The 26,541-nt window shown below is 42.1% G+C and overlaps 1 protein-coding gene across 1 annotated transcript; it reads right to left on the bottom strand.

Annotated features, from left to right (window-relative positions):
• Nucleotides 1-1,354: 1,354 nt before the first annotated feature.
• LOC139442087 (putative transcription factor p65 homolog) lies at nt 1,355-22,857 on the bottom strand. The gene is made up of 12 exons (XM_071222868.1): nt 22,768-22,857; nt 20,986-21,105; nt 19,198-19,463; nt 18,227-18,378; nt 17,552-17,643; nt 16,533-16,667; nt 15,490-15,588; nt 15,230-15,321; nt 14,292-14,430; nt 10,991-11,059; nt 10,300-10,398; nt 1,355-5,829 (listed from the first exon to the last, which is right to left on the bottom strand). The coding sequence occupies exons 1-12, from the start codon at nt 22,784-22,786 to the stop codon at nt 5,354-5,356; spliced, it is 1,758 nt and encodes a 585-aa protein (XP_071078969.1). The 5' UTR covers nt 22,787-22,857; the 3' UTR covers nt 1,355-5,353.
• Between the last annotated feature and the right edge of the window lie 3,684 nt (nt 22,858-26,541).

Genomic DNA, 26,541 nt, shown 5'->3' with positions numbered 1-26,541 from the left:
GAAAAAATCTCATCCCTGAAAGTGGTAAACATTTTTTTGTGATCTGTTTCACTTGAAGCTATCCTCCCACCTTACGCTGACATGTCATGATATAACTCAATACTGATTATAATGTAACACGTTATATCTGGGATAACACTTTCTGAGTAATGTACAGATTTTCGTACTGGCACTGAACCCAACTCACTCAGTCTTCATAAGCCATAACACAGGCCTGGATTGATTTGGATGACGTATTTCTGGTACATCAAGCAGGTTGGAGGTGTCAACAGGTTCATGACCTCGATGTTTGATACGTGACCCACCAGGAGAGAAAAAACGGAACCTAATGGGTGCAGGGATACCATTGTGCTGTGACGTCATAGAGACCATACTTCAGTGACGATTGCCAAATGTGATGTCATGTATCTCTGAAATAAATATCAATTGATGCTTGTGAATTGAATGTTTGTGTTTCAAAGATGCTGTAGTTTTCAACTATGATGAAAAGTCAAAATGTGATTTTCACCCATAACGTCCTTTATCTCATGGTTGGTCATATATCTAGACAGGAAGAAAAAAAGTGTTAGGTGCCATTTTCATTATTGGACTGCAAGTTATCTTGACTATTCATGGAAGTTGGCTCTACATCTAAAACAGTGAAGACCTCCCCCTGGAGATATGAAGATACAAACAGGACACTGGAGTCAAATGTCTGAGCACAATCGCTTCTCAGACTGTTTAACCAATGCTAAAGCATTATGATATAGAAACAGATAAAAGTTGCACAGATTTTATTATGCCACTCCACTGATTTATTATATTAATCAGAACTTTTTTAGTGATATTTCTCTTTTGATATGAGGTGAAATGGCGTTAAACATCACGTTCAAGATTGTTGCACGTATATAGCGAAGCGCATGCACATGCACATGTGTGTGTGGCTGCTCATACTAGTCCAGACTCAAACCGAGTTTATAGTGCTAGTCAACTGAGATACCACACCACATTTTAACATGAATACCCCACTCAGACAAAAACTCCGAGCCGACCAGTCCTTGTTTTAGCCCCTCAATGCTGAGTGCCAGGCAGGGAAACAACAAGTACCATCTTTTAACGTCTTTTGGTATGACGCGCTGGGGGTCGAACCCTCGACCTTCCGCTCTCCAGGCAGATGCTCTATCCACTAGACCACGGAGGCGTTCTATTACTCTTATGGACTGTGGGAAAGAATGTTTTCCTTGTGACATAATCATGTCACATGGTACTTTTGGTCTGGCAGCCTTTCGACAGCACTCTGTGAAGACCTTTAGACGGTAACTTCTAGTATTGATCTTTTAAAGAAGTCAGACCAATAACCCAAGAACAGACAAGATACAGAAACAAAAATATTTATTAATTAGTGTTTAATGAGTTAATACTTACTAATTAGCGTGAAATGAACTCAATGAAATGAACACTTCCTGATACTCTGATAACGATCATGTGCTGAAGGATACATGATGGAAAGTAAAAATGGTTGATAATTATGTATCGACTACATGCTAGAAAACAAAATGGTAAAGCATGTCATATGTACAGTATATACACAATTCATGTCATAAGTGACACCTTATAGCATAACAGTTATCCACTAACTAAACTTTAACATTTCAACAAGCCAACAAGCAATGACCTGACCCATATGCTCAAATATAAGTCAATGAAGAATTTGGTGTCCTGATTTTGTAAACATCGACAAGCAAACCTTTTACAGCGTGTGGTTCCTTCGGCGTAACAAGGTTGGGGGACAGACATTAGAGAGAGAGAGAATCAACTTATCAAAAGTGGAGTAATATATGATTGTTGTCCAATCAGTGTCACTGCTATTGCTTCATCATCTTCCCGAGGCAAGAGAGTTAACTGACTTTAAAAGTTCAGTTTCCACCCTTGCCGGACTAGGCTGGAATTCCTGGGCTCAATTGTAGTGCCACCAGTGGCTATTACAAGTTATGTCCCTTCTATGCCTCTCCTATGGACCAATCAGATTTCATCCCTCGGATCACTTGCATTTGCTTCAAACAAAATGGCAGAGCCCAGTTAAGACAATCTGATTGATAATCAAGATCTATATTGTGATAAAATGGATCTTACATCGTGAAGTGCATCAAATCACGAGAGTACCTTGATTTAAAACATGAAAAGATTTGGAAAATATCTGTTGACACCAAGTTGGAGGTGCACATGCTTTTTACTAACCTGATTTTGATTTCATTCCGTGATTTTGATTGGACTGTGCATTGACTCGATAGTCCAGTCAGAATCTAACCCATAAGACCAGCCTCGTTCGGCAAGGGTGGAAACTGGACTTTTATTGTCAGTTAACTCTCTTGCCTCAGGAAGATGTTTCTCCAGTTCAAATCACTCTTCCTACCATTTTAAATGGTGAGTGAGTGAGTATGGTTTTACGACGCTTTTAGCAATATTCCAGCAATATCATGGTGGGGAACACCAGAAATGGGCTTCACCCATTGTACCCATGTCGGGAATCGAACCCAGGTCTTCGGCATGACAAGCGAACACTTTAACCACTAGGCTACCCGACCGCCCCCCATTTTAAATGAACACTTGAGTATTGAAGTTAACACATTATTTGTCAACATGGCTGTAATGAGTCACTAAATGAAATTGCATCGGGATGCTAAGTGCTGCGAAATGAGAAGTGAGTATCATGTAAAACTAGGAACTTGATCCTCATCAAAGAGAAATCCAACTAAAACAGTAATAGATTTGAATTAAGTATTGAAACAGTGGCTTGAAAATAATGTTTCACAATGTCCCCTCTATGTTTTATAATGGCTTTGGTAATCTAGGGTCCATGAAATGACAAGAAGAAATACAACACCAAGTAGACACAAAATGAAAAAGTTGGCCAGGAACTGATGTTTTCAGCATCAGGGCATGAAGCAAATGTTTCTTATCAGATGCTAATATTTAAACAGACCAGGTCACCAGGTTGTTGGTTTTTGGTCATTTCACACTCACTGGGCAGTTGAACATAGTCTATGCCAAAAGCTCATTTATTGGCAACACTTTTAATGTTGATATATGAACTATTATGAGCTGAGATTACCATACAAAAAGAAATGTTCCTAGGCTTAGGCTTCAGGATTGTAGATATAATTGCAGACTGCATAATACTAATTCAAACAGGGCGACATAGTTTGGGCAAAAAAAACAACTCTTCCCTTAAAATCCGGACAATACTGACATTCAGAAAACCGGACTTAATCCGGACAAAACCAGAAATTATTGGTTGCCCTGAAAAGTAAATTATTTTCACATTTTAAGTGACCAACATGATCATAATGATGAGGAGAAAAGTTTTGTTAAACATATTATCCTCATGCAAAGTCAAACTGAAATTTCAGATGAAAATTATTTTCACATCAAATACTTGCGAAAAAACATGACACCAAAAAACTTGTTTCTCCCATGCAAAATGTATCCTAGTGATAATGAGAGGCACCTTAAAACATATTCACTACAAATATAGCTCTGTAAATGCTTTATTCTGATAGACAGCTCAAGAAGAAGCAAGATAAGACATTACAAGCTTCCTGCAGATATCTCGTAACTAGATTGTATGCAGGGTTTATACATAAATATACAGAGATTCAACTAGTAAACATATCAGCTTGTTTTCCTTCAAATTTTGATCATCCTTCTCCAAATCATCTTTTAAGATCCTCTAATTACTTGTTGAGTAGTTGTCATGATGTTATTGGGAATCAATATTAACAAAATATCACATTTCCCAAAAGTTTGGAAAATCACAATCTCATAAAAATCAGATCTTTCACTCCGAAACACTCCGCATGAGGAACTGACTAACACTCCATATGCGTTGGCGGCCAGTTGAACCTGGAGCTTGCAATGAAGTATCTGTTAGTGCTGGAGCCAATCAGATGTGGCTTCCTAAAATGATTTGGCTTAATTTCTTTACCACCTCAATTCAGAAATTTAGAACTTTAACAAAACCCGCATAGAACCATGTTTACCATTCCATCGTACACCCCTATGGGTGTTGATGTCATGGCATTCCGAAATGATAGGAATTATTAAACATAATCGGAACAGCCCATTTATGTCGGTTTTTTAAATAAAATTTTAAAACAGAAATCATATATACTGCTTCAAAACCTTGCTACCTCATACAAAAACGTCCGAAGGTCCTGATTGGCTGATCAGAAAGTTCACCTGACATGACCTCCCACAGGGGATTAGTCATTCTTCACACAGAGAGGCATCATATCAGAGTTAAAAAAGCTGATTTTAATCGGATTGGGATACTTAGCACCTAAAATAACAAACAAATAACATCCCGATCTGATAATGTAGGAAGCCTTGATACTGTAAGAAAGATGGCACTTTTCATGCAAAACATATTTTAAGATGATCTTTTAACATGAAGTACAAAAAACAAACAATGGTATATTCATGATAACAAAGCACTAAATGTCATGAGCAGTTCACAGATATGAGTACAAGCATGGACAGTCCTACCAAGAACAAGTCCATCCCATACAATGCAATAGTCTTGTGGTCATGCTAAATATACAGCGAAACATACATGAAAGGCTTAAAGCCTGTGCCAAGGAAATATCTCCACAGTGTTAGAAATAAAGAGGGGTCCTGGGGGTCGATGAGAGATGCTGCTATAGTATTTGAATCTAGAGGTTCCCTAAATCTGAAACATTTAATGTTCGTGATATCATAAGAATCTTTGACCCTCAGGCCTAATTTCAAACACAGCACAATAGAAAGCACAGATACATTTTTAAAACACATCTGTTAATGTGTTCTGAATTGTATGTACAATTCTTAAACAATAATGATAACCATTTGTATAAAACATCTTTGAAAGGCTTTACTTGGAGCATAAAACACACATCGTATAGTGTAGAGGAGGTCTCTACCATTGCTTCAACACAGGAAACAAATAACACATATCAATGTTCAGTTCATGTATGGCATGTAACATATCCTGCAAAGGACTTCCTTTTTCACTTATAGATTTCCAAGAATCAGTGAACATGTCCTGGAAGAAATTTCATCTGCTGTTGGTCAGAAACAATGAACCTTTTACTAAGAAAAACATCCCCAACAAAAGCTCTGACATTGTTCATCATATTCATGGTGGATGCATATTAGGAACAGGATTTTGAATGGGACCAAACTGTCTAAAATTTCATCTATCTTTCTGGCAGTGTAACTGAATCTGGTAGAGAAATAAGACTTGATATTTACATTTTTTCACATTTATTGGACACCAATGCATGACGATGTACACAAAGCCCTCTGTATAAAACAAACTGTCCTTCACCTGTTGTGTTCACGAGTTCTCACTTAGCCCCTGTAAACTCTCTTGTGTAGCTGCAAAAGAACCAGGGTGATTCAACTGAGGGGTGTTACTCGACACACTCTCCATAGCAGCCACATTGGGGTCGTATGTTTCGTCCAGCAGGTCAGCTGACAGAGCATCACCATTTCCTTGTGCATCCTGGAGATAGGCGTGAAGCAAGTCCATGTCGATGGTTTCAGGGTTGATGTTCATCTGGCCAGCTCCCAGTAGCATCTGCTGCTGCTGCTGCTGGTTCTGTAGTACCGAGCTGTCAATCACAGTCCCTGTGTGGTCGATCCTCAAGTTCTGAAACTGGGGGTTGGCTACAGCCGAGGTTGTGCTGGAGACTGTTATGCTTCCCATGGCCGTGTTGTCTGCGGTGCGGATGTTCATCGTGGGCACGCCTGTCATGTTCCCTGCTGATGCACTGGCGCCGGTGTTGGTGAAGGAGTATCTGGGTAGTTCATCTGGAAACAGTGAGGAAAGGTCAGTGAGTTGACTTTCTACACCCATATGAAAACTTGGTGTAAGAGTTTCTACGTGAGTGAGTGAGTGAGTGAGTGAGTGAGTGAGTATGGTTTTATGCCCCTTTAAGCAATATTCCAGCAATATCACTGCGGGGGACATCAGAAATGGGCTTCACACATTGTACCAATGTCGGGAATCGAACCCGTGTCTTCGGCGTGACGAACGAACACTTTAACCACTATGCTACCCGACCGCCCCTTCCTGAATGAGAGTCTTGAATCCACCGACTTGTCATCAAGTTCCAACCAACACTTCTAACACTTCAACCCATCAATGATCAACACCATTCCATTGATCTTTACATCTAATCATCAATCATCTCAGTGCTCACTCAAGTTGCTGAAAGGGAAGGCACCTTTGGGCCCACCAGTCAGAAAGAAGTGGAGCCATCTTAAAGTTTGGGAGGTCATTTTCAAAAGGGTTCCCTATTTGGTGAACCTCAGCGTCAGTATGGCATGTCAGGGTTCAGAAATATTGTAAATTTATCCCGTGATTGAATTTGAGTCATTAAACTCCTATTTCGGTCAAAAAGCAACCAAAAAGATAAAACCACTACTCTTGGAAAAAGCAGTCAGTCTGGGACAATGTCTCACCTACCGTAACAGGAAAGCTGTTATTGGCTTGGTATTCACTTGCTATTTGGTTTGCTGATGACAAAGTTCATAAACAGGAGAGTCTACCTCTGACTGTCCCATCGCAAGATTCGCTGTCTTGTTCCATACTTTGTTTCAGTAAATAACTCAATTGTGTCTTCAAACGCTTGACACTACTGATATGTTGTTGATTTTCCAACATGTGAATAGAAAACTTTGCCCATGCTGGCGTAAGCCAGTTGTAAGACTGTTCATAAATGACTAAAGGCAATCAAACTACCAACGGTGATACTTCATTTTCTGTGCAATAATCCGAGAGTGTAGTGAAGGTCTTGCTCATTGTGATTGAGCTTGCTCTTTTCCATATAAAAATAGCACCATGTTGACAAATTTTAACGAAATAAAATACTGCATGTTGAGCTATGTGAGATTTCTTTGGAGTAGAAGCCATGTGCCCAACTGCCGCATGTGTGAGATCAGTGTTGAGTCAGTATTGAAAAAGATGTGGCAATACTATGCTCTAGAATGCACACTAAATCATTTTCTCTTTAATCAGTCCATACAATTTCCAGCCATCAACCAAATATATTAGATCCACCCCACCTCTTCCATCCCATCTCTTCTATCCACCCTACCTGCTGCATAAAGCCCCTCTTCTATCCATCCATCTCGTCCCATCCATCCATCCACCCCAACTATTCCACCAACCCCATCTCTACCCATCCCTTTAACCCATCCATCACGTCCCGTCCATCCATCCACCTCCATCTATTCCACCAACTCCATCTCTGCCATCCTACCAATCTCTTCCACCCATCCATTTCGTCCCGTCCATCCACCTCCATCTATTCCTCCATACCCATCTCTGCCATCCTACCCATCTCTTCCACCCATCCATCCATCCACCCCAACTATTCCACCAACCCCATCTCTTCCACCAATCCATCTCGTCTCGTCCATCCATCCACCTCCACCTATTCCTTCAACCCCTTCTCTACCATCCTACCCATCCCTTCCACCAATCCATCTCATCCTGTCCATCCATCCACCTCCACCTATTCCTTCAACCCCTTCTCTACCATCCTACCCATCCCTTCCACCAATCCATCTCGTCTCGTCCATCCATCCACCTCCACCTATTCCTTCAACCTCTTCTCTACCATCCTACCCATCAATCTCGTCCCGTCCATCCATCCACCTCCACCTATTCCTTCAACCCCTTCTCTACCATCCTACCCATCCCTTCCACCAATCCATCTCGTCTCGTCCATCCATCCACCTCCACCTATTCCTTCAACCTCTTCTCTACCATCCTACCCATCAATCTCGTCCCATCCATCCATCCACCTCCACCTATTCCTTCAACCCCTTCTCTACCATCCTACCCATCCCTTCCACCAATCCATCTCGTCTCGTCCATCCATCCACCTCCACCTATTCCTTCAACCTCTTCTCTACCATCCTACCCATCAATCTCGTCCCATCCATCCATCCACCTCCACCTATTCCTTCAACCCCTTCTCTACCATCCTACCCATCAATCTCGTCCCATCCATCCACCTCCACCTATTCCTTCAACCCCTTCTCTACCCTCCTACCCATCCCTTCCACCAATCCATCTCGTCCCATCCATCCATCCACCTCCACCTATTCCTTCAACCCCTTCTCTACCATCCTACCCATCCCTTCCACCAATCCATCTCGTCTCGTCCATCCATCCACCTCCACCTATTCCTTCAACCTCTTCTCTACCATCCTACCCATCCCTTCCACCAATCCATCTCGTCTCGTCCATCCATCCACTCCACCTATTCCTTCAACCCCTTCTCTACCATCCTACCCATCAATCTCGTCCCATCCATCCACCTCCACCTATTCCTTCAACCCCTTCTCTACCATCCTACCCATCCCTTCCACCAATCCATCTCGTCTCGTCCATCCATCCACCTCCACCTATTCCTTCAACCTCTTCTCTACCATCCTACCCATCCCTTCCACCAATCCATCTCGTCTCGTCCATCCATCCACCTCCACCTATTCCTTCAACCTCTTCTCTACCATCCTACCCATCCATCTCGTCCCATCCATCCATCCACCTCCACCTATTCCTTCAACCCCTTCTCTACCCTCCTACCCATCCCTTCCACCAATCCATCTCGTCCTGTCCATCCATCCACCTCCACCTATTCCTTCAACCTCTTCTCTACCATCCTACCCATCCCTTCCACCAATCCATCTCGTCTCGTCCATCCATCCACTCCACCTATTCCTTCAACCCCTTCTCTACCATCCTACCCATCAATCTCGTCCCATCCATCCACCTCCACCTATTCCTTCAACCCCTTCTCTACCATCCTACCCATCCCTTCCACCAATCCATCTCGTCTCGTCCATCCATCCACCTCCACCTATTCCTTCAACCTCTTCTCTACCATCCTACCCATCAATCTCGTCCCATCCATCCATCCACCTCCACCTATTCCTTCAACCCCTTCTCTACCATCCTACCCATCAATCTCGTCCCATCCATCCACCTCCACCTATTCCTTCAACCCCTTCTCTACCCTCCTACCCATACCTTCCACCAATCCATCTCGTCCCATCCATCCATCCACCTCCACCTATTCCTTCAACCCCTTCTCTACCATCCTACCCATCCCTTCCACCAATCCATCTCGTCCTGTCCATCCATCCACCTCCACCTATTCCTTCAACCTCTTCTCTACCATCCTACCCATCCCTTCCACCAATCCATCTCGTCTCGTCCATCCATCCACCTCCACCTATTCCTTCAACCCCTTCTCTACCATCCTACCCATCAATCTCGTCCCATCCATCCACCTCCACCTATTCCTTCAACCCCTTCTCTACCATCCTACCCATCCCTTCCACCCATCCATCTCGTCCTGTCCATCCATCCACCTCCACCTATTCCTTCAACCTCTTCTCTACCATCCTACCCATCAATCTCGTCCCATCCATCCATCCACCTCCACGTATTCCTTCAACCCCTTCTCTACCATCCTACCCATCCCTTCCACCAATCCATCTTGTCTCGTCCATCCATCCACCTCCACCTATTCCTTCAACCCCTTCTCTACCATCCTACCCATCCCTTCCACCAATCCATCTCGTCTCGTCCATCCATCCACCTCCACCTATTCCTTCAACCCCTTCTCTACCATCCTACCCATCAATCTCGTCCCATCCATCCATCCACCTCCACGTATTCCTTCAACCCCTTCTCTACCATCCTACCCATCCCTTCCACCAATCCATCTTGTCTCGTCCATCCATCCACCTCCACCTATTCCTTCAACCCCTTCTCTACCATCCTACCCATCCCTTCCACCAATCCATCTCGTCTCGTCCATCCATCCACCTCCACCTATTCCTTCAACCCCTTCTCTACCATCCTACCCATCCCTTCCACCAATCCATCTCGTCTCGTCCATCCATCCACCTCCACGTATTCCTTCAACCCCTTCTCTACCATCCTACCCATCCCTTCCACCAATCCATCTTGTCTCGTCCATCCATCCCCCTCCACCTATTCCTTCAACCCCTTCTCTATCATCCTACCCATCCCTTCCACCCATCCATCTCGTCTCGTCCATCCATCCCCCTCTATCTATTCCGCCCAATCCATCTCTTCATCCTTGTACCCTCTCCTCCACCAATCATCATAATCTCAACTGCACCAATAAGTGCGCCTCTTCCTTCAAAGACAAAACACAGTATCTACAATTGTCCAGCCATTAACCCCATGCTTCAAACAATTCCACACAGCATTCAACATCCAGACTGTCTGTGTACCTTGCGCCATTGGTTCGCCTTCTTGCTTGATCCTACGATTTGCTTTCAGCTTTGTCCGTAACCCTTCTTTTACTGTTGCGTTTCCTCGTTCACTCACCCCTGAAAAACAACAGTATTGCAACCTAAACATAAATATTTCGTAAAGATGACAGCATAAATTTCTTTAGAAGATGTGAGGTGAGGTGAGGTGAGGTGAGGTGAGGTGAGGTGAGGTGAGGTGAAATTGGGTTTAACGTCGCGTCCAAGATTATTGCACTTATATAGCACTTCCATGCACGTGTGTGTGTGGCTGCTTGTACTAGTGCTGACTGATGCTGATTTATAGTGCTAGCACACTGAGATACCATGCCTCAGTTTAACATGAATACCCCACTCAGACACAGTATACTGACTCTGATCCAACCAGTCCTTGTTTTAGCTCTTTAATGCTGAACACCAGACAGGGTAACAACAAGTACCATCTCTAAATGTCTTCTAGTATGACGCGGACCAGGATCGAACCCCGGAGGACCTTCCGCTCTCTGAGCGGAAACTCTACCACTATAGAAGATTGAAGGAAGGTTGTGGTCCATTGTGACCTTACGCAAAAATGATCAAAGATTGCTTTTATCATGTGCTTTGCCAAAAATAATTCACATTTTGCACAAAACAATGGTTAATATAATGCAGGGTGTTTTAGTCAGTGACTTACCTGAACTGGTCCAATTCTGAATAAAGTTTGCTGCTTTACGCTTCCTCTTTTCCTCAATTCTATCTGGGTCTGAAATATTTCAATGTTGATATTAACAATCACAAAATAATGGGTTTTTTTAGATTAAAAACAATTTTTTATTGGTCTGTTTTCAGTCGTACAAATGGGTATCTCTCATACCCTCAAGTCTAGTCGCACGTTTAAGAGGAAGCCAGAAGCTGGAATGTAAACATTAAATTTGTTTCCATCCGGTTGCGCACGCACCTCCCTATGACATGTCACAAATCTCGAAGAATAAGCCATCAAGCAGGACTAGACTGGATTACTTCTCAGTGGGGATGGCTGGGTGGGAACGTACGACTGAAAACAGACCAATAAAACATTGTTTTTAATCTGAAAAACCCATGTTTTAGTCTGTTTTCAGTCGTACAAATGGGTAGAATTCGACGGAACACTGGAAGGAGGGTCGGGAAAGTAATCAGGAAGTGACCTCTTTCACGTCGAATGTACCAAGTTCCTCACCCCTGTAGTGACAATAGAACATTCGACCAGATGCACGGACGAGACAAGTTGTTTATCTCGAACGCACAGCATGGTTAATGCTCTTCGACCCACAAGTAACTATCGATGCGACAGGACAACTGCACACGTCAGTTGAATTGCGATCGAAGTGTGGTCGGCGTATAATTTAGTTACAGAACAACTTGCCGTAGACAAGGTAACTAAAAATAGCATGGTTAATGCTCTTCGACACACAACTAATTATCGATTTGACAGGACAACTGCACACGTCAGTTGAATTGCGATCAAAGTGTGGTCGGCGTATAATTTAGTTACAGAACAACTCGCTGTAGACAAGGTAACTAAAAATAGCATGGTTAATACTCTTCAACAGACAACTAATTATCGATTTGACAGGACAACTGCACACATCAGTTAAACTGCGATCGAAGTGTGGTCGGCGCTTAAATTAGTTACAGAGCAACTTGCAGTATACAAGGTAACTAAAAAATACGAGCAGTACTATAAAGTATGGGAAGACGATGCATACACCGAATAACCATAATAAAAAAGCCAAAGTACTGCACACAACAAAAAAACATATGAATGCGTACATTCACCAACAGTTTTTATTGTAACCTGTTATCTGGCATGAAGTGTCGAGCAAAAAGTCCAAAGTGAATAAAGCACAAATTCACTGTCTTTTCTGGGAGATCTGTTGTGCCACCACGAAAGGGCCAAACTGTTTGAGTCCTTCAACATCTTCTGTTGAGATATCTCTGAGATAATGCGAATCAAACACTGAAGTAGATCTCCAAAAGCAGCCCTCCATATAATAGCTTGCAGCGAACAATTACCGTGGAGTGCTAATGTTGAAGCTTTGGCTCGAACTTCGTGCGGATGAGAGGAGGCGGGAGTCCTTGCGCCTCGCAAGCTCTGAGAATGACCGCTCAGAGAGAGTATTATGTGTAATTATCTGACAAGACAGGTTGCGCAGAACGACATCGAGGTCCCAGGCCGGCAGTCGGAATTTACGTGACTGATCTTCAACCATGAAGGCACGTACATTCTCGTTCTGTAACGTCGTCGAGAGGCGTTCGAAATCGGTGGCTGTCTGGACAGGTTGTATGAACCTGAAATGATGATGTCACGCTCGGCTTCCCTGGAGTACTTGTCCAGAACTTCGTTGGTACGACCGTCAAACAACTGTTGCGATGACCACGGGGCCCGTTACAGTGTCCTGCCATGACGATCAGGTAGTTCAGTGCAGTCGATGTAACCATGGCGCTGTAGTAATCAGGCCCGATACATATTGGGACTAGGCGAGGACATCCGAGAGGCTGTCGTCACAATCCATCGTTGACGTCGGTTACGGAGGCGTAGATGAAGGAGCTGGTATACTGGTTGACGGTCCATGGACCCCTGACGTAGTCGATCCTTCTTGGTCGACGCCGTCGAGGCGAGGACCGCCGCCGTGATCTGGTCTATGAAAGCCGGGTCAATATGAAAGTGAGACGAGGGCGTCGTTCTGTCATTATCTTCACTACGACGCTGAACTCCCAGAAACTCCCTGAGAGTCCCCGTGGGGACGAGGGCTAAAATCTCTAACAGTAGAAGTACTACGATCCCCATCCTAATTATCGTCCGAATCAGACTCCCGACGACCACGAAGGCGATGAACGCCCTCGTGTCGTGTACTGTCTCTCGACGAGGCACTCGACCTGTCATCCCAACTTGAACGGGAACGACTTCTGTGTCCACTGTTGTCCCGCACGACATCCCTATCATAGTTGGTAGAACGAGATACGGACCGACTGGGGACCGTAGTCCCCTCATGGTCCTCGTCAGCCCCCGGTCCCGTCGTAACTGGTGTTCAGGGGGAGGGGCACTGTGGGGGTGTTCACAGACAGGTGTACACTCGATCAACCGATTGACGAAGATCAGTCGTGAGGGTAGTATCATCAGCAGGCGAACGGTCAAGTGTCTTGTCGAAAACAGAAGTTGTGAGGCGGGTCTTTATCAACTGATGCCATGGGTGTGGCCGACTAGCCACCCCCAGGGCCTGATCTGGAGGGTGCACAGTCCAAGGATCCACCCGATGACCTTCTCCGCTTGTAGCGCTGGTCAGCAGTCTGCTTCGCCAACGCGCGAAGATACAAGTTAAAGTTTATAGAAGACAAGTGCTCACATTCTTTACAACGTTTATCCCACGAACACGTTGAAACCCGTCCTTAATGATGCAGGAAGGACAATACTTGTGAGGGTCTACTTTAGACAGTTTTCTTTGATACGAGGCACCAATGCCTGACATGTTGCCACGTGTATAATCAAGTGAAACACGTGTTGAACACAAACAATGGATTACCAAGGATTACATTCCAGGAGTCTACAGGGAAGACATATTTATTATTACTTTATTAGAACAACAACTGTAGACAAGCGATAAGTACTAGCAGAATACAAACTAGCAGTCTACCGCGAAAGCCTTTCTCGAGCGACCAGCTCAGAGGCAAGCTGAGAGATTTGTGACATGTCATAGGGAGGTGCATGCGCAACCGGACGGAAACAAGTTTAATGTTAACATTCCAGCTTCTGGCTTCCTTCTAAACGTCCGACTAGGCGTGAGGGTATGAGAGATACCCATTTGTACGACTGAAAACAGACTAAAACATAATTTTTCAGTTTGAATCAAATTGATATCTTGGCTACAAATGACTGCTTACGTACATAATTTCCTTAAGTAATGATGCCTAGTTTCAAACAAGGGATGTCAATCACAGACATGAAAAATGAAACTAACCAGGATCCTCCGGCATGTAAGTAAACGGAATAGATTCCGAGGTCTCGTTGTCGGACGGTCGTCGCAGCTGGAGCTGGACCTCGACAGGCTGCTGTATGTACGCCTCCTTGTAAGCTGGGGTCTTGAACACAATGGCAAACTGAAACAGACAAGGGAAACATAAATAGCGACCTCTTACAGCGAGACACCCCACAGTGCCCCTCCCTGTGAACACCTGTCTGTGAACATCCCCACAGTGGCCCTCCCCATGTACACCTGTCTGTGAACACCCCCACAGTGGCCCTCCCCGTGTACACCTGTCTGTGAACACCCCCACAGTGCCCCTCCCCTGAACACCTGTCTGTGAACACCCCCACAGTGCCCCTCCCCTGAACACCTGTCTGTGAACACCCCCCAGTGCCCCTACCCATGTACACCTGTCTGTGAACACCCCCACAGTGCCCCTCCCCCTGAACACTGTCTGTGAACACCCCCACAGTGCCCCTCCCCCTGAACACTGTCTGTGAACACACCCCCAGTGCCCCTACCCATGTACACCTGTCTGTGAACACCCCCACAGTGCCCCTCCCCCTGAACACTGTCTGTGAACACCATCCAGTGCCCCACTACATGTCCACCTGTCTGTGAACACCCCCTAAGTGCCCCTACCCGTGTACACCTGTCTATGAACACCCCCACAGTGTCCCTCCCCCTGAACACCTGTCTGTGAACACACCCCCAGTGCCCCTACCCATGTACACCTGTCTGTGAACACCCCCCAGTGCCCCTACCCGTGTACACCTGTCTGTGAACACCCCCACAGTGGCCCTTCCCGTGTACACCTGTCTGTGAACACCACCACAGTGGCCCTCCCCATGTACACCTGTCTGTGAACACCACCACAGTGGCCCTCCCCGTGTACACCTGTCTGTGAACAGACACCCTCCAAATACACCTACCTGTCTATGCACGTCCCCCTGGCCAAAATCACCATAGTCTTCCCACATACAACCAGCAGCTGTGTCTTTAAAGAATCGGATTTGGATATCATCTGAAACCAACACAGACATTGTTATACACACTGCAACATTACATTATTCCTGGAAATATGAAACTCACTGTCTCGGTTAATGAGCATCAACCACATAATCAAAACACACTTGAAAAATCATTTGACATGTACAGATATACTTTGTCGCATATCTTTGACAATTATTACCTTTGTTAACTTTTTCACACAGGAGAAAGATTTCGTCTCCACCTTTTGCCTTGCCTGAACTGCGATCCACACGGCATATTGTCAGCTCATTGACAGATTCTTTGGAAACAAAGAAATATATTATACATAGGTATCCTTTTTTTTATTTCCTCATTATGTCAAGCAAGTAAATGAGTATGGTTTTACGCCGCTTTTAGCAATATTCCAGCAATATCGCGACACAGGACACCAGAAATGGTCTTTACACATTGAACCAATGAGGGGAATTGAACCTGGGTCTTTAGCATGGTGAGCAAACGCTTTAGCCACAAGGTTACCCGACTGCCCCCAAAATGCAAAGTAGGTGGGAACTTTAGAAAATAAAAAGTAAAGTGGGGGCCGGAGTTTTTAAGATAAAGCTTCAACAGGTTTTAGTTATAGTACTGTAATGACAGCGACAGTAAAAGAGTGGGATTTTAACATTTTACTTATTCCTGGTGGGCAGAATATTCTAGCAGATTTGTGAACCAAGTTTTTAAAAAAAGGTTTCTACTATTTTCAGCATTACAGAATAAATGGAAAAAATCATTACAGATTAATTTCCAGGTATGTGATATTTTTTATTGCTTTGACACTGTCTCTTACAGGCCTGTCCCAAATATCTTGAACAATAATGTGTTTGCAAAGGCTCCATTCCTCCTCAGCAAAAAGTGAGTGAGTTGAGACAGATTTGAACAGTATTTCAGTTATATCACAGCACGTCAGCTTAAATAGAGAGGAAAACGCCAAGTTATGATAGTCCTAGACGTTTACCACTTCAGTGAAATCCAACAGCATGGGTGTGGCGCTGACAAACCTAGAAACAATCAGGGTGAATCTGGGAATTGAACCCACGATCATAGGTTCCTGACACATCTAAGGGATGCAACTCAATTCAAACTTGCCATTTTCCCAAGCCTACTTCCCCTTGCTTAAGGTTTCAGAGACTGTCCAGGCATTCCTTGTGCAGATGATGTTACTCTAAATGTTCCTTCTCGTAGCATGTGTAGCTATTGTGTACTTACTTTTATCATGGATGGCTTGTGACACTACCGGGGGGACAACTCTTGTGATTTTTCCACTGGCATCGGGAAGGAACACTTGGAAACACAGACGGACCACGTTCAGATCAATCTGACCTATGCCGTGATTGAAACCAGCTGAAATACAACAAGACATCAATGAGGATTCAGTCAGAACCCCTTTCCCAAACTGGCATAGACGTTTAAAACAATTTCTGCAAGTCTTGATGTGAGACTTTGTTTCATTAAATACTGTACATGGTACAGTAACCATGGTAACTATGAAATAAATAACAAAGGGGAGTTGTTTATTGTACAATAAAACATTGCAAGGAGAATAAAGCACAAAGGGGTCAGCTCCTAGTGGCTTATTCTCAATGCAGTGTCTTATTGTCAACAACAACCACAAGTCTTTTATTTCTTATCTGAGGTATCAATATTAATTACAGCCTCTTTGCTTTACCCTTATCTAAATTATGATAACTCCCTGAATACAATCCGTAAAAGGCAACTATGTTTGTCGTAAGAGGCAACTAACGGAGTCGGGTGGTCAGGCTCGCTGACTTGGTTGATGCATGTCATCATATGCCAACTGCGTTGATCGATACTCATGTCAATCACTGGATTGTATGGCCCAGACTCGATTATTTACAGACTGCTGTTATACATCTGGAATATTGCTGAGTGTGGCATTAAACAACAAACCAACCAACCATCTCAGCAATGTCGGACAAGGAGGGAATGAATGGGTGAGGGGTGTGTGTGTAGGTATTGCTGACTTTTCTCAAAAACATCGAAACAATTGACAGCCATAATCCGTACCTTTCTCCCATTATAGATTGCCATATCTTGCCAAATTTTGAATGCGATCGTTCCCCTCAGCTAACATCTAAGGGGAACAACTCACTACAATCTAGTGTCACACAATTTATGACGTCATCAAGTATCACAGTATCTTCGAATCTCCAGAAATGATGTCATGTAAAAACAATTTTTATCATGAAACAGTTAGATTTACTCACTCTGAAAAGGGTCTACATTAATTTCTTTCCTCTGTTTTAAACTGTTTTCCACATCCTTCTTCTTGGCACACTGAATGCCCAGATGTGGAAATCTGGAAATTAACATCAATTGAATACAATGCAGGGATACAGATAAGCTATGTATTTGCATAAAATACCCCTCAAAACTATTCAAAACCCATTTAATTAACTTGCATACAGAAAAGCATGCATTAAATGAAAAACTCAATTGTTTGAAAACAGCACGCATAAATACCCAATGAAGCTTTTTCAGCATGTGTACAACGGAGCTAATTTCCAAACTACAATTACAAGCTAATTTACTTTCCGAGTCAAGCCTATATTCAGAACCGTTATATACATCTAAAACATTATTTCATTTATTTTAAAATCTCAAAATGCTTACTCATTTTGGGAAAAACCCAACAGAGTGATGAACAGATGAGTGAAAAAATATTGGTTACCCAATGAAAAATGTTATAACCCAATTAAAATAGAAACCTTCGAGTAAAAACTCAATTGCTCAAAAAGTACCTGGAGCTCTGACAAAGTATTAAAAAAAAATAACTACCATAACACTGGTTCTGGTGGGTGCAAACAGACCTTCCTCTGGCCCAAATTACTACTACCAATATATATGTTTGTAGCCTTCTTCAAGTTCATTATTCAACTTACGTTATCGTATCCGTGTCCTTGACCTTTACTGTACACACGCCTTTCTTACAATCTTTCCCCACAAGTGAATGTGGGTGTGGCTTACACAGGGGGGCAGCATCTCTGGTTACGCAGGAGACGACTACAATAGCAGGGCCCTTATAATTACGTATCTGAAATCAAAGTATAACAAACATATCAACTCTTTTGTAAATGTTGACAACCAACAAGGTGACAAGAAAAAATGCTAGCATTTGACTTCTGCCAAACAAAGATCTGAAGATTCTTTCAACACTCCTGCCTTAAGCATGCTGCAATACAATTTCTAAGCTTTTGTTCTTTGTTTTTTGTTTAATGTGATACTCAGCAACATTCCAGCTGACAGGCCTAAAAATAATCCTGTCTGGACCATACAATCCACAGACTGACATTGAGCAATGATCCACACTGTTGAGGTTAGGTTAAATGGGGTTGACGTCACGTCAAAGATTATTGCACTTATATAGCGACGTGCATGCATGTGTGTATGGCTGCTTGTACTCGTCCGGACTGATGCCTATCTATAGTGCTAGCCTACTGAGATACCATGCCGCAGTTAAACATGATTACCCCACTCAGACACAGTATACTGACTCAGAGCCAACCAGTCCTTGTTTTGGCCCCTTAATGACGAGGGCCAGACAGGGTAACAACAAGTACCATCTTTTAACTTATTTTGGTATGACGAGGATGGGAATCGAACCCCGGACCTTCCACTCTCCGGGCGGACGCTCTGCCACTAGACCACGAAGGCGGTTTCCACACTGTTGAGGCAGGATGACCGAAGACACACACGATCCATAAGTCGCCTCACAGGACAAGCATAGGTTGCTGGGGTCCTATTGTCGCCCAGAATCCAAACACAAGCTGACTAATGATAAACTGTTCAAAGTAGCACTAAACCTTACTCACTCACTCACTCACTCACTCACTCACTCAAAACAGGTGCTCACCTTAATAGTAGGGAAAGTCTTTCTCTCGGCTGTACTGTGTTCCCCGGGTATGCTGCCAGCAGATCTTCCCTCACATTCGTACCGGAACCGTAGTCCGCGAAACTGGGGTTGTTCGGTTATCTCCATATATGGCTGGTTGCTCTGGCGAGCAGGTGCTTGTGGAGGTGCTGGTTCTGTGGTCAGAGCAGCACTGGAGAACATTGGCGACTGCACCTGACGAAGCATGCCCCCCTGCATTCCGGTCTGGACTTGTGAGGGTCCCTGACCTGGAATAGTGGCAAGGATTTATTGCAATGGTTTACTTGCACCAGTGACATAAGTCCGCATACATTAATGGTGATGTCAGATTGATTGCAACAAAAATAACAGTACACAGAGTACATGGACTATTCATGATTAAAGGAAAATGTTTTTGTTCTAACCATGATAACCACTATAGCATGTAAACGTCACTAACCGTGCCAACAGCTCAGCTGTTCTCCAATATGTCAGCTCTGGGGTATTCACGATATCATATATACTTACATATACTCACTGAAAACAGTTCTGATGTATCTATGATATCATATATACTTACATATAAACACTAACAACAGCTCTGATGTATCTATGATATCATATATACTTACATATACTCACTAACAACATTTATGGCGCATCAATGATATCATATATACTTACATATACTCACTAAAAACACTTCTGGTGTATCTATGATATCATATATACTTACATATAAACACTAACAACAGCTCTGAAGTATCCACAATATCATATATACTTACATATACTCACTAAAAACAGTTCTGGCGCATCAATGACATCAAATATACTTACATTTACTCACTAACAAAAGCTATGGTGTATCCACAATATCATATATACTTACGTATAACCACTAACAACACCTCTGGTGTATCTATGATATCATGTAACTAACTATTCTACTGTATCCAGAATATTATGTAACTAACAACAGATATGCTGTATCCATGATATCATGTCACTAACAACAGATCAGGGTTCAATGACACAGTTGGCTAGATCCTGGCATCTTTCTCAGGTGATCCCAACATCGGACTGGTACTACTCAGAAACAACAAAGGCCAAATACCACTACCCTCATGATAATTTCCTGCAATAGAACACAAACTGACACGTTATGTCTGTGCTTCTATAGTCTGGAAGAGTTCAAAATCTTAACTACGATTTGTTTGGGAAGCTGTAACGCATGAATTGTTCTTTTCATGTACTTTGAAATGTCAAAGAAGGGCGAACGTCTTTCAATTTCAGGCTTAAAGTATTCAAATATTTTAACAACAAAACCTTTCGCATCAGCGGAAAGATGCTTGCGCTGAGACATCATGAAATCTAATGCTAACACCTTATTCATGCGTGCGTAGGTGATTCCTGTGCAACCTTTCGAGTTGAGTTGATTGGTTCAACTGTGTCATATGGCCCTGTGATGCAGGGGTAGCATTATGCAGATGGCTGTTACAATGAATGCTCGTTCCACCCTTGATGAACAGGTCTGGTTGTTGATGAAATATAGTGATAGCTAAATAGACAGATTTTTTATTCATGCACCGATTGTCTTTAAATGTAATATCCAGTTATGCATGACTGTTTCATAATCTCATACCAACTTTGACTGGAGTAGGTCAAATAGTTTTTCAGATATTGTAGTAAACGTCGGTACCTTAAATTAACTTCCAGACTATACTTCGAGAACACAGCTGATGCACTAGTATGACAAATAGACTACTATAGAACACAAACCGGGCTAACCATTCATTTCTTGTGTGGCCTGGACTGGTTGTTCTTCAGGCATTCCAAAGTTGGCTTGAATATATTTCTCAAGCTCACCACTTGGGAGCTGAGCAACAGACAGGTCATCAAGGTTGAAATCTGAAGTAAAACACAGTCAAATGACAGCTCTCTCAAGACAGTATTAGGTTTCTGAGCACTGGGCTAATTACTGCTCTAAGCTATGTCATCATTTGTTATCTTGTTTGCTGATCTCTGTGTATATGTACATGATGTAATCATAAGTCAATAACAAGTCCCACCAACTTGACAGTGTCAACAATTTCCTTTTTAAACCTGTAAATCAACAAAAACATCTAATTCATGCTTCTGTGTCCAATTATGTTTGTTGTAAATTGTTGATGTTTTGTAACGATAATGATATCATAATCATTCTGTACCTTTGAAAAGGAAAAGATAAAGTATGCTCCTGGAGCTTTTTTCCAATACTACTGACTGTCAATGATATGTTTGACTTAGAAAAAACACTTAATGAGGTACTAGCATCTAAAACTGTGCATTGAAAATAAAGAAACTGAAAACAACAAGTCAATCTCTTTTTAAGGTCATGATGTCCAATTAGTTATTTTGAGTATTATGCGTTCTCGAATGACTAAGCAGTCAGGTCATGCCAGGTGAAATAGGGTACATGTATAACGACTCATTCAAGATTATTGCACTTATACAGCAAAGTACATGCACGAGTGAGTGTGGTTGCTCGTACTTGTCTGGCCTTGTGTCTGTTTTAAAGTGCAAGCCCACTGAGACACTGGGCCATAGTTTAACTCAGACACAGTATCACACTCAGACATGAATTGACCAGTCCTCTTTTTATCCCCTGAATGCCAAGTGACAGGCAACAACAAATACCATCTTTTAACATGTTTTGCTATGACACAGACCGGGGATCCTGTCACGACGTTACTCTCATCAGGCTGATGCTCTGTCTATACAATAAACTAAGGAGACAATCAACTAAGTATTCAAAATGTCCATCCCTAGGCTGCCTAGCTAACACTACCTCAATGGGCAATATATTTCATTGACCATTATATAATGATGATACAATTAACACATGAGTAATTTAATTATTCTGTTAACAATTATTAATCAGTTTACATTCTTAGAAACATCGTGAACATATTTAAAAAAGCATAATCATAATATATCCAAACACTCAGGTCTTGTTTATAAATAGAGACAGTGTATAAGTAAAAACCTATGGTGTATTTCCATATCCACATGATCGATGTCTGCACAAGCTTTTACCTTGGGCAGGGAAGATACCATGCACATTCTGAAAACTGGTGTACCAACAGTTACGACTTGAGAGATCGTATTATTCGGGTTGCAGTCACTGTCAACTTCAGTCTTTGGCTATTTCCATTACAAATTGTCTATCTGGTTGTATGAGCTTGTCGTTGAAGCTGAATATACGATATTGTCGTATACCTTGATCATAATCAGTTATTCACTTAAAATAGAGTTTATCATCAAGAAAGTATCAGCTTAACGTCTTCCGTACTGCAATATGCGTCTTATAGTAACCGCTGAGGTTAATCACATCATACCCTTGTTTTCCACCGCTACCTAGTACTTGACCATGCAGGCGTTTTCTCTGCTATGTGCTGTCAACAAATATGGCGTCCTGCTCAAGCGGTTGACGGAAATCGAGTTTATTGCAGGGTTAGTCGCACTCTACACGCCTTATGGTTTGCTAAATATCCCAGTTGGATGTTGTTGGAGACATACATTTGTACCTACCTGAGCTAAGAGTCGTCATTGTTGACAAGTTATTGGTGAACCACTAGTCGTGGTTTACTCGTACCCTAAATATGTGCACAACCTTCCTGATTTTCCCAGAAGTAGTCATATACTATAAATAGATTTCGGGGAATTACCAAGCAGATTTTCCATTTTGATTGGTTAATATCACATCCCAGCGTGCATTGCAGCTTATCTAAAATATCGCCTGGGTTTATGAATCGGAAATTCTCACCCAGTGCCATACCAAATGTCCCTTTTACTCAAACTATGACACTTTTGAAAGTTTTGTCATTTATTTTTAGCAAAAGTATCAGACACGATTATTGATACAATATAGGAATTCGGAGAGCTCAAAATAGCATACAGGCAAATTAGAACAAACTCGATCAACGAAAATATCAAATATTGGTAAATATTGTTATGAAATAATTATTCGTTTGTTAACATGTATCTGTATTATCGAGTCCTACCTAAGTTTGGTTCCGTGACTGTCTTTCGTAAATGTTATCCTACATTGCACATAAGAACAATTAACTGATTAAGTTACGCACAAAATAAGTAAAATATATTTAGTTTCATTTAAAGCTTCAGTTATCATTCTGATATAAATAGCAATTGCGTTAATACATAGCTGCATGCGTAGCGAAATGCAGGTGCTGCAATTGTTGGGTCCCTATAGCACATGGGCACGACATATTTTGGCGTGGGTATTTCAGAACTGAAAATTAACATTTTGACGCCGTTTCCGTAATAGCCCTTCTACACAACAAATATGTTGAGATCATCCCCCTCTGTTTTAGATATCATGTCCCGTATCATTCCGACGGAGACACTCATATCTGCACATGGGTCGAGGCATGGTATGGAAAAACGAGGGTCATAATATTTTTATCACGTAATACCAACTTAACCGAACTGTCATAAAAATCTTGCCATATGGACTTGAGATCAAGATAACCAAACGCTATATCAAGTATAGACCAGATTATCATACATAGACAATACGCTATATATAATATAGACCCTCTATATTACATACATAGACGATACGCTATATAAAATATAGACCCTCAATATTACATACATAGACAATACGCTATACTATATAAAATATAGACCCTCAATATCACATAGACAATACGCTATATAAAGTATAGACCCAGAGTATTATAGATAGACAATACGCTATATAAAGTATAGACCCTCAATATCACATGCATAGACAATACGCTATATAAAACATAGACCCAGAGTATTACATACATAGGCAAAATACAATTATAGACTTTTCAGGAGGATAATACCTGTTTTTATGGGAAACACAATATTGACCGAGGACGTAATATTGACCCTCAATATTACATGCATAGACAATACGCTATATAAATTAAAGACCTGCTATATCATTTGTTTTGTTTGTTGTTTAACGCCGCACTCAGCAATATTCCAGCTATATGACGGCGGTCTGTAAATAATCGAGTCTGGACCAGACAACCCAGTGATTGAAATCATGAGCATCGATCCACGCATTTGGAATATGATGACATGCATCAACCAAGTCAGCGAGCCTGACCACCCGATCCCGTTAGTTGCCTCTAACGACAAGCATAGTCGCCTTTTACGCCAAGCATGGGTTGCTGAAGACCTATTCTACCCCGGATCTTCACTGGCCACTGCTATATCAGTACATAGGCAACACAAAATATCAAGTCTACGCCAACAGAAGTATAACTGTTTAAGGCGATCTGTAAATAATGGGACCAGACAACTAACGTGTATTGTAAGAAAATTTGTTGCAGTAAATCCAAAAGAAAATTATTTTTTATTATCTATTTATTTAAGAAGTGAACATTTAGAAGAAAAGAAAGTTCATAAAACAACGTAGATAATTACAAAATAGGAAGAATATTACCTCTCGGCAGGTGATTGCAGTATGTGATCTGGTTTCTGTTGTGTGCAGAGTATAGATAGCTCAGTCGAATCTGGTTGATCAAGTAAGACAGTAGTAAGGAGAGTAGAAGATATGTCCACGCACGCACACTGACAATAACAACACGGAAGTGCATTTCAACAAAATCGTACTTTATGGTGAACACGTGTACCGTTACTTGTACGGAAAAAACTATTACACTGACTGGTGAAGTCCAATGAATGAGTCACTATCTTTTTATATTTACCGTATTTTTGAGAGTTCGAAATTCATGTTGTTTGTTTGTTTGTTGTTTAACGTCGCACTCAGCAATATTCTAGTTATATGATGGAGGTCTGTATATAATCGAGTATGGACCAGACAATCCAGTGATTGACAGCATGAACATCGATCCACGCATTTTGGATACGATGACTTGCATCAACCAAGTCAGCGAACCTGACAACCCGATCTCGTTAGTCGCCTCTTGCGACAAGCATAGTGGCCTTTTGCGGCAAGCATGGGTTGCTGAAGACCTATTCTACCACGGGCCTTCACGGGTGTGATTCGAACCCGCGATCATAGGTTGCTGACACGCCATTTTAGACAACTTGGCTCACTGATTCCCGAAATTAGTAAAACAGCATCGACAAAAACTAAATGCAAACCAGCCTACTTTAAAATGGAGAGAATATTGTTGTCATCTTTCGGTAAAAAGGTATTTTCATACAAAACATTACAATATTGTTAAGAGTTTCACTACTAACGCAATCACAATGTGGGTAATTATATATATGTGTAAGGTAATGCTGCATAGAGGTGTATTCATATTGTTATGTCCTGTTTTATATCATTAATAAGAGTCATGCAAGTGTGTCATCTATCTTTCCAGATTACAAATCTCTCAAAAGTTTGATAACTGGTTAAGCGATTTCAGGGGGACGGAACCAAAACATTGGTTTCCGGTCAGTATTCGTCCGAGGACTACGGGTTAGTTATATAGAATAATAATTTTGGTGTATATTTCAGTTGGCCGGGCATGAGAAAAAGCATAAACTTTAAAAACGATTTTTTAATTCTATATATATGCTCCAACAACGCATCATTGCACCAGAATAATAATTTTGGTGTATATTTTAGTTGGCCGGGCACGAGAAACACAGAAAACCAATAAAACGACTTTTTAATTTTATATGCTCCAACAACGCATCATTGCAAGCAGCGGTTACCACAAGAGGGTGTGGTCGAGCGTAACGGGCGTGTCTCGTGAGAAATACAACTTTGCAGAATTTGATAGATCGTAACATCGTTAATGCATTATTGTGTTCAAAACATCGAAAGCACACGTTCTCGGCAAATCAAACCTATTCTTCACCCTTTTTAACCCTCAGATGTTCTCCTATCCACAAGCAAACAATGACCGTTTGTACACTGTACTTTCCTTCGTATGACTTGCTACATTACCGTGTTATATTACACCACATACATTGCTGAGTGTGGTAGGGTGCCTGGGCTGACTGCAGCCATACACATGGTCTCACCCCATTTGTCAGACACCTTAAAATCACAAATTCCACGATTGAGTTCTCCCCCTATGCAGTGCTTCTTACCCACGTGGTAACATCAGTCCCGATACTCCATTTGTCAGACACTTCATGAGAATATTATACTCACAATAAAGAAATGAAAATACTTTCATTGTATTATGTAGGCTTTACTTCAACAAGCTGTAATGGACTACTGCATCAAGGTTTGTTTGTTTGTTTAACGCCACAATCCTCAATATTCCAGCTATGTGGCGGTGGTCTGTAAATAATCGAGTCTGGATCAGACAATCCAGTGACTGATATCATGAGCAACGA

This window comes from Haliotis cracherodii, unplaced genomic scaffold (assembly GCF_022045235.1).
Source record: "Haliotis cracherodii isolate W230 unplaced genomic scaffold, xgHalCrac1.p SCAF_5, whole genome shotgun sequence".
In the NCBI taxonomy this organism is placed as follows: domain Eukaryota; kingdom Metazoa; phylum Mollusca; class Gastropoda; order Lepetellida; family Haliotidae; genus Haliotis; species Haliotis cracherodii.
The sequence above is the reverse complement of the archived record's forward strand: the minus strand, read 5'-3'. Positions and strand labels throughout refer to the sequence as shown.

What these genes read in the sequence shown, in the direction of transcription:
- LOC139442087 (XM_071222868.1), bottom strand. An exon ending in TTACATGCCGGAGGATCCTG is followed by an intron (nt 11,060 to 14,291) that starts GTTAGTTTCATT and finishes GAAATATTTCAG; the next exon opens with ACCCAGATAGAATTGAGGAA. An exon ending in AGGCGAACCAATGGCGCAAG is followed by an intron (nt 5,830 to 10,299) that starts GTACACAGACAG and finishes CACTGTTTCCAG; the next exon opens with ATGAACTACCCAGATACTCC.